Source organism: Chaetura pelagica, unplaced genomic scaffold (genome assembly GCF_000747805.2).
Source record: "Chaetura pelagica isolate M959 unplaced genomic scaffold, ChaPel_1.0 scaffold83, whole genome shotgun sequence".
NCBI classification, from domain to species: domain Eukaryota; kingdom Metazoa; phylum Chordata; class Aves; order Apodiformes; family Apodidae; genus Chaetura; species Chaetura pelagica.
In genome coordinates, this window is record NW_009952893.1 from 3,677,181 (window position 1) to 3,688,652 (window position 11,472).

General features: G+C 46.1%; 1 protein-coding gene across 3 annotated transcripts in view; it reads left to right on the top strand.

Annotated features, from left to right (window-relative positions):
• Window positions 1-11,472, top strand: part of TRIM55 (tripartite motif containing 55) — a 47,553-nt gene that overhangs the window by 7,901 nt on the left and 28,180 nt on the right. For 2 of the 3 annotated variants that reach the window (XM_009995551.1, XM_009995553.1), the window contains exons 1-2: window positions 1,147-1,439; window positions 1,824-1,996. In XM_009995551.1, the coding sequence (XP_009993853.1) occupies window positions 1,251-1,439; window positions 1,824-1,996 (362 nt within the window). In that variant the 5' untranslated portion in view covers window positions 1,147-1,250. Of the gene's footprint in view, window positions 1-1,146; window positions 1,440-1,823; window positions 1,997-11,472 lie in introns of those variants that run through there. The other variant, XM_009995552.1, reaches the window with a different exon arrangement.

Here is an 11,472-nt window from a genome sequence, read left to right on the forward strand (position 1 = left end):
CTGTAGTATATTTCAGATACGAGCCCTTTACAGTAACATAAACATGTGAGCTTTCTACAAGACACTTAACAGAGAAAATATTGTAGTTATTGATTAAAAAAGAACACAATACTCTGATCGCATGTACAGTACAGTGGCAATGTAATTTTTCTACAGTACATACTGTCACTTTGGCTTAAAATTGAGGATGAGGTATTTATTGCTTGTACAGTTGTGTGATAAATTATTGGCATGTAGAAGCACAGATGGCTTTCCCTTAAGATCAGGCATCACATGCCACAAATTATCTGGGAAATTGTCATTTTAAAAATAACTCTGGAACAAGTGCCAAGCTGAGAGGGATATCAGTGTCTAATAAACAGATACAAACAGAGCAGTGCCCAAAACTGAAATATATTTGAATTAAACTATGCAGAGAGAGAACATATACAATTAGCATCTATTCTCTAGCAGTGCAAATGAAAGCTTTTCACGCTCTATTTCTTCTGTCTCTTTCCCCTCAGAAAATTAAAATAATGTTTTTTGGTGTGTATTTAAGAGTCTGTGGAGTTAATGGTTGGAATAATAGTGTTAGATTCTTATGTTACAGCTCCTGAAAGAGGAAAAAAAATCATATTGGAAGAAAGTTAAGCACAGCTATGGGCAGGCAGTTTCTTTTAACTGGTTTTCAAGGTGGTCACTTCTTTACCCAGCACAGCCATCGCTCCTATTGTCTCCTCCAGCTACCACCTGCGCTTCACAGCTTGGGAAGGGGAGATCCTGGAGCCTGCTGAAACACACGGGCAAAACTACACCCTGCATCCCACAGCCACGGCTGCTCAGAACGGAGTTTTCGCTGGGCTGCAGCGTGTGGCTGGGCAGGTCGGTGCAGCCCTGCACTCCCCGCCGCCGCGCAGAGATAAGGCGGGGAGGGGGTTGCGTTCCCTTATCGCTCGCCCTCCTCCTCCCTGAGGGATGAAGGCCTCCACGTGCGAGTGAGGAGAGCCAGGGCCCCGCCAGCCACCCCCCGGCCCCCGCCAGCTGTCAACTGTCCCAGCCTGTCCTCCTCTCACGCGCTTATATGGGCACGGCAGGACGGCATCTTGTGACGCCGCGCTGCTAAAAACAGCCCCGGCTCCCTTCGGCCTCTCATTTGAACAATGTCCTCCAGCCAGAGCAGCCCAGAGAGCCTCTGATCACAGCACAGCCTTGGACTTATTTCAAGGGAAATTAACCCGGAAACCCCTCCGCGAGGCCGTGATCCTGAGCGTATGCCCCCGGAAAAGCTAGGGATGAGCACCTCCCTGAGCTACAAGTCCTTCTCCAAAGAGCAGCAAACCATGGACAACCTGGAGAAGCAGCTGATCTGCCCCATCTGCTTGGAGATGTTCACCAAGCCGGTGGTGATCCTGCCCTGCCAGCACAACCTCTGCCGGAAATGCGCCAGCGACATCTTCCAGGTAGGTTTCCTCCTGCTTCCCTAGCGGCGCGTCTGACATGAATGCAAAAGCAGATTTATACAGGTTTCAGAGAATTGCTTTTTAACAGCTGGCAGGACATGGGGAGGGAAGTGGTTCAAAGCTGAGGCTGAGCGTCCCCGGGGCCAGGGCTGGTCTGTGTCACCTGTGAGCTGCGGGGACACAGCCATGAGTTAGAGCTGGGGAGCCAGCCCCTCTCCCTGCAGCTGCCAGCAGCTTTCCTGGGGGCAGCTCCTCAACCACCTCCTTGGGCACATCAGCAAATGGTTTGCTACAAGCACGTTTTTGCCTCGGTGCTTTTGAAAGAGGCTTTCATGTTTTTGCCTGGCCTTACTCACCTCTCCTCCTGCCGCTTGGCAAGAGCAGGCCTCCAACCCCTACCTGCCGACCCGGGGAGGCACGACGGTGGCATCGGGAGGCCGCTTCCGCTGCCCCTCCTGCAGGCACGAGGTGGTCCTCGACCGGCACGGCGTCTACGGGCTGCAGAGGAACCTGCTGGTGGAGAACATCATCGACATCTACAAGCAGGAGTCCACTAGGTAAGGAGTGAACGTGGGGGGCAAGTTGGCCACACAAGCAAACATGGCTTAGGAGACTGGCGGCCTTTAATCTTTCCATTTGTATCAACGACAAGGCTGATTTCACTGTTTTCTGTCTGGAAAACATAAGAAGAGATCATGCTGCCAGGCATACCCATCTGCTTGCTGTGCAATGAAGTCAGCTCTCATTGACCACAGGAAACCATATCCAAATAGATGCTGAATTTCCCTCCTTCCACTTACAGCAGTGAGTTGTGCCACAATCATTCACACGAGCAACACTTAGCCATGCAAGCAAAGACCTTGAAGTCAGCAGGGCTACTCACATGAATAAGGGAAAAGTAGCTAGGTTCACATCATTTATCTTAAAAACAGTTCAAAAGATTTTTATTTGTCTTTAACCTGTGTGTTCTTATCCTAAAGAAAGGGAAAAAATTGCAAATCTTGTTAGGAAATCCTGAGGGACACACAGCTCAAACAAGAAGAAATGGAAGATACCCTGCATCATAATCTTATATCAAAACTCAAAAAAACCCCAACAAACCTCCGTACCTGTCAACTGGGGATTTGAACTCAAGAAATCAAGTCTTATTTAGGACTACATAAAAGAGAAGGAATAGCCAGAAATAATTAATAGCAGTGCTGTGCAACTGTGCACAAGAATTAGGATGCCAGGGCAGAGTTAATCCTAAAAAGTAAGATTAGTCCTGAATGCTAATTGCTTGCATTGGTAATAGAAGAATGTTGCTTTCTCATCTCTCTTGCCCTAGGATGGGTCAGATGTGTGGTGCCACCTTTAGGGTCTTCCTAGGGGCGAAGCTGAGCCTGGTCCCAGGCTGACAAACTAGCAGCTCTCACCCAGAGAAGCCACCTATTACCACCCGTGCACATCCATAGCCTCAGTTTTGTGTGACAAGGTGGTTTGTGCACCTAAAGGAAGGTACAATCCTGGCTTTGCTCCCTGACAGTCTTCCCGTTCCACACCAATAAGAAGCTGGATTGCTAGAGCAGGTGGACACAACCTTTGGATCTCGGGTGGCTTAGGGCACTTCTACCCTCCTCCAGCAGAGGAGGACAGTCATCAGCAGAGGGGACAACTCAGAGCCGAACAGCAGCTTTGACTGTTTTTGGCTGTTTGAATCTCTTTGAGGACTCTTCTCTCTGGGCATAGGTTGGAGCTTCAAAGTATTGGAGAGCACAAAGTTGGCTTAAAATTGTTCTTTCTGCTGCTCTTCACATTCAATGCCAACAGAAGGTCTGCTACCCTTGTGTGTGTCATTGGTACCCAAATATTATTTTAGTCAGGAAGATCTTGGAGGAAATGAATCAGCTAAGCTGCGTTGGTGGACTTTGCTTTTGACCAAATAAGATGGATATGTGTTGCCTCATGTCTTTCTTAGTTTGGGAGTTTTTTTCAGCTCACAGTTGTATTTAACTTAAAAAAACAAAGAACTGCAGCTCCTTTTCCCAAGTAGTTCATGGGCAATTGGAAAAAAATTCACTTAAATGGAAATGTAAGAGACTTACTAGGTTGTTTTTTTTTTTTTTAATTCCATGAGAGCAAAACACATGATGAACAAAAGAGGAGAACAGGAAAAAAAAAATACAGATATGAACATATATTTGCTTAGATATTTGTCATAAAGGTGCATGTTTAACCTTCATGTATATCCTTAGAATGAAAGTTACAGTCAGGGTTACAGAGCAGCACCAATGCATAGCAGCATTATCTAAACTATTCGGCCCTTTGTAGGCCTCAGCAGCTTATCTCCCTCTGCCTAACATTCCTCAGGCTCCCATGGGAGTGTGAGCAAGATCTGCCATGGCTTTACCCCATGCTGTCCCACCGAAACCAAAAAGTCTAGGGAAACCAAGTCTTCTCCAGCTCTTCCTTTTGTACCAGTGTCTTCTAAATGGAAGGCTGAGATCTGACAGAGGTACATAAGAGGAAGGGTGAGATGTGACCTTTACCTCCTTTTTGTTTCCCAAGACAACCCTTCAAACAGGCAACACCGGTGATTTCCAGACAGGATACTCTCCCTCTTGAGACCTCCTGTGGGTGTAACTCATCATTACTGTGTGTGCCAGAGTAATGCCAGCTCCCATTTGCATTTCACACGAACTCAGGAGAGCAGTGAATTTAGCCAGGGATGAAGATTTGTCTCCTGCTTATACAAAAATGATTTATTTCTTTTTTTTAATTTTTTTTTTTAAGGGAGTTTCTATTTGAATTAAGGAATTGTGTTTGGTTTGGTTTGGTTTTTTAATAAAAGCTGAGGCAGGACCTGGGCTATGTGGTTGAGAGGGTCTGCCAGAGCACTCACATACAGCCCCTCCTATTTCTAAAAATCACATCATATGGTCTTTTATCCTATTACTCATCAAAATCCAACTGATGGCAGCATAGCCTGTTGCCCAATTTAGAATCTAGTAGCAACACAAGGAAAGAAATCTTCAAGCAGAACATGGCTCCTACAAATCTTTAAAGGATGGCAAAGGACTAAACCCATTTGAAATGAGAGTTGGTTGAAATATTAAACCAGTCTTTGAAAGTCTGTAGCCACTGATTACCTGAATTATCCTGAGGAACATCAGGGTGCCTGCTGCCACCAGGAAAGGATAGCAACAGGAGCCTGGGACTTCTCACAAGCTCTGGCAGCCTCTAACAAGCTTGGCTGGCTATTCCTGATCAAAAGGTGCTTTGGGCTTTCTTACCAGCTGGAGCCTGATCAGGGAGGGCTGAGCACTCTTTGGCCTTGGACCTACCAGGGAGAGCCCTCATACAGGCTGTCCCTGCAGCCGCAGGCTCAGATGGAGCAGGGTGTTCACAGCAGGGACCAGGCACTGGGCTGAGAGGTGGAGCTGTGCTGCAGGACAGGGGAGGCAGGATGGCCAGGAGCAGCTATCCCTGACACCTTAGAGGCCTCAGCCAGGGATCCCAAGGGAAGATGAGGCTCTCCAGGATGGGCTACAGACATGCATGGGGATCTCAGGCAGGATGGCCCAGGGAAATGAGTTCTCTGCCCACAGGTCAGCAAGCAAGGGAGCTGCAGGAATAGCCCCTTGTGCAACTCCCTTGTGCAGCAAAAGAGATGAGGAGAGAGATCACCTGGATCTTCTCTAACTCCCCACAGACATGAAGGCCAAGGCTAACTGTGGGAAACTGTGGAAGCCCCCCAGTACCAGCTTGCGACACTAACCAATGTTCTTCTTGGGCCAGGCATAGAATCATAGATCATAGCAGCATAGAATCATAGAATCCAAGCCTTCAAGGCTTCCAGAGAGAAGGCATCCCCAGCTTCCCTGGGCAACCTGTGCTAGTGTCTTACCATCCTCATAGTGAAGAATTTCTTCCTAATGTCTAATCTGAATCTACCTTCCTCCAGTTTAAGCCGTTACCCCTCATCCTTTTGCTACATGCCATGGCAAAAAGTTCCTTCCCAGCTTTCCTGTAGGTCCCTTTAGGTACTGGAAGGCCACCATAAGGTCTTCCTGGAGCCTTCTCTTCTTCAGGCTGAACAACCCCAACTTTCTCAGGCTGTCTTCATAGGAGAGGTGCTCCAGCCCTTTGATCATCTTCATAGCCTTCCTCTGGACTCGCTCCAAGAGTGCCATGTCTTCCTTGTGTTGGGTGCTCCAGAACTGGACATAGTACTCCAGGTGAGGTCTCACCAGGGTGGAGTAGAGGGGTAGAATCACCTCCCTTGACCTGCTGGCTACATTTCTTCTGATGCAGCCCAGGATGCAGTTGACTTTCTAGGCTGCAAATGCACAGTGCTGTGGCAGTTAAGACACAGACTCCAGGGTGAGAAGCAATGGAATAATTTCTTATGAGAAAAATGCTCCCTTATATACTTTTACAGTGGGAACTGAGAATAAACAATCAGGGTACAGAGAATGTAAACAGTACTCACACCTGCTCCTTTGCATATACATAGACCTTGGGTTCCCAGGATATAGCCAATCACACACCAAACACATGATAAACAGTGTTCTGATTTTTGTCAACATTCACAGTGCTGCTCACAGCAAGCCCTGGCCCTTAGCTGGACTCATATCACTTTATCTACTTCTTGACAGATAGAGAAGGCTTTTTTCTTTTCCCATGGCTGTTCTCCACACAGTGCCAGATCATGTTGAGCACCACCAAGTCCTTTTCCTTAGGACTGTTCTCAATCCATTCTCCACCCAACCTGTATTTGTGCTTGGGATTGTCCCAGTCAAGGTGCAGGACCTTGCATGTGGACTTATTGAACTTAATGAGGTTGGCATGAGCCCACCTCTCAAGCTGGTCAAGATCCCTCTGGATCCTAGTGTAATGGAACTGCAGGAATCCATGTGTCCTTCTGAATTTGTATGGTCTTCTCATTTAAAAAAACCCATTTCTTCTCTTTGTATTGAAATCTTTTCACTACTTTTGGGATAGTCTATCATTCTGGCTGATTTTCAAGGACCACCTCCTCCAAGCTCAAGAATGGTCTATCCCCATATACAGGACCTCAAGATATGGTGGCAGTCTACCTGCTTTGATCAACAGGAAGCTACTAATATAAAAATAAGCCATTAAAAAAGAAGGTAAAAAGAGGTGGCCAGGTGACTCAGGGGTGTCCTGAGACACTGCCCAAGCATATACAAATGGAGTTAGGAAAGCCAAAGCCCACCTGGAACTGAATCTGGTGAGGGACACGAAGGTTAACAAGAAGAGCTTCTACAGGTACATTAGCAGCAAAAGGAACATTAGGGAAAGTGTGGATCCACTGCTAAATGGAGCAGGGGCTCCTGTGATAAAGGACATAGAAAAGGCCAAGGCACTCAATGCCTTCTTCACCTCAGCCTTTTCTGGTAAGATCCATCTTCAGGAATACCAGATCCACAATACCAGTGGGAAAGTCTAGAGCAAGGAAGACAAACCCTCAGTGGAGGGGGATCAGGTTAGGGAATAGTTAAAAAATCTGGACATCCTGATGGGAAGCACCCACAAATGGTGAGGGAGCTGGCTGATGTAATCTGAAGGCCACTCTCAATAATCTTTGAAGGGTCATGGTAATTGGGATAGGTTCCTGAGGACTGGACTGGAAGAAAGCACATGTTACTCTAGTCTTCAAGAAATACAAGGAAGAGAATCTCAGGAGCTACAGGTTGGGCATCCTCACACTGATCCCCAGGAAGCTGTTTGAGCAAATCCTCCTGAAAGTGATTTCCAAACATATAAAGGACAAGAAGGTAATGTGAAGGCCAAATCATCCTGACCAACCTGATATCCTGTTATAGTGAGATGACTAACTCAGTAGATGAGAGGAGAACAAAAGGTGTTGTTTATCCAGGCTTTCAGCACAGTCGCTTGTAACACCTTTATTGATAAGCTGATGAAATAAGGTCCAGAGTGGACAGTGGACAGTGAAGTGGAATGAAAACTGGCTGAACTGCCAGATCCAAAAATTCATGGTGAACAGCGTGAAGTCAGGTGGAGCCCAGTCATCAGTGGTGTATGCCCAAAACCAATATTTTAAGGTTGAACAACTTCACTAATGATCTGACTGTGCCTCATATAGTCACAGAGTTACTTGGGTTGGAAAAGACCTTTCAGATAATTGAGTCCAACCATTAACCCTACACTACCATGTCCAGCACTAAGCCATATCCCCAGACACCACATCTACATGACTTTTCAATACATCCAGGGGTGGTGATTCAACCACCTCCCTGGGCAACCTGTTCCAGTGCCTGACAACCCTTTCCATGAAAAAGTTATTCCTAATGTCTAGTCTAAACCTCCCCTGGTACAGTTTGAGGCCATTTCCTCTTATTCTATCACCAGTTACTTGTGAGAAGAGACCAGTGCCTGCCTCTTCACAACCTCCTTTCAGGTAGTTGTAGAGGACAATGAGGTCTCCCCTTGGCATCCTTTTCTTCAGACTAAACAGCCCCAGTTCCCTCAGTTGCTCCTCATAAGACTTGTTCTCAAGGCCCTTCACCAGCTTCATTGCCCTTCTTTGGACACGCTCCCACACCTCAATGTCTTTCTTGCTTGAGGTGCCCAAAACTGGACACAGCACTCGAGCTGTGGCCTCACCAATGCCGAGTACAGAGGGACAATCACCTCCCTGGTCCTGCTTGCCACACTATTTCTAATATATGCCAGGATGCCACTGGCCTCCTTGGCCACCTGGACACACTGCTGGCTCATATTCAACCACCTGTCATTCAGAGCCCCCAGGTCCCTTCTGCTGGGCAGCTTTCCAGCCACTCTTCAAGCCTGTAGCATTGCCTGGGGTTGTTGTGGCCCAAGTGCAGGACCTGGCACTTGGCCTTGTTGCACTTCATACAACTGACCTCAGCCCATCAATCTAGTCTGTCCAAGTCTCTCTGTAGAGCTTCCCTACCCTAGGGCTGATCAACACTCCCTCCCCACTTGGTGTCCTCTGCAAACTTACTGAGGGTGCATTCTATCCCCTCATCAAGATTGTTGATGGTCCCAACCCTGAGCTCTGAGGAACCCCACTTGTGACTGGCTGCCAGCTGGATTTGACTCCATTCACCACCACTCTCTGGGCCCAGCCATCTGGCCAGTGTCTTACGGATCAGTCATGCAGATTAGCTCCATCCACTGACCAGGTGCAGACATTAAGTGATGTGAGGGTACATGAAGGGCTACAGCTATCTTAGGGTCTTCAGTGAAAACACTATCAAAGTTGAATTCAGGATTTCAGTAGAGACCTTTTTGGATTTGTAAAATTCCAAAGGAAAACATGCCTTCTAACTAAACAGCAGATTTTCGAAGGTCTTACTGTGTCCTTAACTAAAGAGTGCTCTTTTGTGTGCTCAGCAACTTTGCATTTCCTCACCAAATCACAGAATCACAATATGGCTGAGATTTGATGAGACCTCTGTAGTTCACCTGGTCCAACTCCCCAGCTCAAGAAGCACCCAGAGCTGATTGCCCAAGACCATGTTAAGATGGCTTTTGAGTATCTCCAAGAAAGGAGACCCCACAACATCCCTGGGAAAGAAGACACCACAACCTCCCTGGACTCAGCAATGCTCACAATAGACAAGTGTTCCCTGACATTCAGAATTAATCTCCTGTGTTTTGGTTTGTGTCTGTTGTTTCTGGTTCTGTCACTGGGGACCACTGAAAAGAGCCTTGCTCTCTTCTCATTACACCTTCCATTCAGGTATTTAGATACATGAAGGTACTGATCAAGGTCACTGTTAAGATCTCCCTGAACCATCTCTTACCCAGGCTGAAAGTCCCAGATCTCTCAACCTTTCCTCACAGGAGAGATGCTCCAGTCCCTTCATCATATTCAGGGTGCTTTGCTGGGCTCTCTCTGGAATATCCACATCTGTCATATACAGGGGAAGCCAGAACTGAAGCCACTACTCCAGGTGTGGCCTTACCAGTCAGTGATAAAAATCCTCCTCTCCATAAACCACGCACAACACTCCACACTTTAAGGTCCAAACCCAATTTTAATGGAACAGAAGAAGCCTCTAGCAGTCAAACACAGTCTTAGCATCTCAAAAAGAAGAGTCAAAGAATGAAAGCACAAAACTATTAGGTCAGCTCAGCTACCTGCTGCTTCTATGGTCACAAGCACATCTGTGGTTAGTGTTTTCTTCTAGTAAATCCATGCTGTCATTTTCCTATTGGCTATTCTTTAATCTCCCATTTCAGGAGCAGCTACCATTTTAAACTTAGAAGGGTTTGTTTGGGGTTTTTTTGGCCATTCCTACACACAGACCTAGAGAATGCCCTCTGAAGTCAGGGAATTTGTGCTAGGGATCTCTCCTTTTGCATGGGAGGAAGGAGACTACAGATGTGCTTAGTTCTAGTCTTCTATCACTGTCTTCACAGCCCCACTGGTTCAGGGAGTTCTGCCAGGTTTCCTCCAGCTCTTGGCGGCACCTTTGAAGGTTGGCTTCTTCTGAACTCCCTTGACACCATCACCTTTTTGCCCTGTGCAATGTGTCTTTCATGCAAGTGGCACCATTCCAGTGTCAAACAACGTTTTAGTAGTTTCTGGTTCTGGTCTTATAAATATTTGCAGGAAGAGCAGCTAATTCAGGCTGAATTAATCACTTTGAAATTCATCATCTGTTACTGTCCTCACATGTGGTGGACCTCCCACCCATGCATTGTAACATGAACATGTGAGGGACTGTTTGTAGTCATCTGAAAACAATGCAAAGCATTTTTTAGAGTGGAGATGCAACTCTTTTGACTAGCATTTAAATGATACTGGATTAGACATATTCAGTGCCTGATGTAAACAGGCACTGGAAGTCTGATCCAAACTATGCAGGTTTTCTTCAGACTTGTCAATTCTACCAAATTGTATGGGAAAACTCTAGTGCAATATGATCTAAAATAATTATTTTTTCATTTAATTATTTTTCAATTTGAAATTTGAAGAGAATGACTGCTTGCCTCCCGGTTACAGAGCTCCCTAGAATGGCTTTGTAAAAAATGTTTCCATGTTGTTCCATTAAAATCTATAGGTTTGGAAAATGTTTTCTGTCTAATGACAAAGAGATGTCTTTCTATGATGCCATTGCTCCACTTGCTATAGGTAAGTCATAGCTCTTCCAAATGGTAGCAGGAGGGAATAATGGCTTGTTTTGGAAATATTTAAGGTTGCCACAGTAGTAGTGACAACCTTTGGAGTCTTGAATCCCCAGGCACTCTCCTTCCATCAGTCTACCGACCCCATCTTCTGGTACCACATCCCCACCCACTCATGTCCTTGCTGCAGATGTGCTCAGGGTGCTAAGCCTGAAGCGTGGGCTCAGAAAAGCATCAGCCTGCCCACACAGACTAGACCAGAGCTTTCACTGACACTGGGCATGTCAGTTAAGTGCCTCATTTAAAGGAAGCTAAGACTAAAGTAGCTCTGAAAATAGCAGGGATTGGCTTGTGTGTACATGGCTAAATCATTGTGTTGAAGAGAAGATCAGGACTGAGCTATAGTCTGGTGACAGTTCCTGGCTTAGCACAGGAGAGGAATGACTCTTGTGCAACCCATACTCTTGGTGACAGGTACAATTGAGATACCTGCTGTTAAAAAGTTTGACACTTTACAAGCTAGACATGTGCCACCCTGCTAAAATTAATCTGTGTGAGATGTTATTTTGGTTGCTGGCCTAGTGTAAAATCTGTGAGGACTCAGCCCTCTTTGATATTGACAATCTTACCCAGGCCTCCCAAAGCTCATCAGCAGAGACACAGTGTTAAGGGCGTAAAGGTCCATCAGTACCTGCAACTCTTACTTCAAACTAGTCCCGTGTTGGAGATCTTTGCTGCATTAAGGCCAAGTGCCCAACAATTTACATGATGAACCTAAAAGAAATTAAGTAAGTTTCGTATTTCAGACAGATGTTAGATAACATGCTAATGAAAGTACATGAGTACTCTGATATCAGTCTTAGTGAGGTTATTTACATTTTTAGATATGAGCAAGGGTTTGCTCACACTC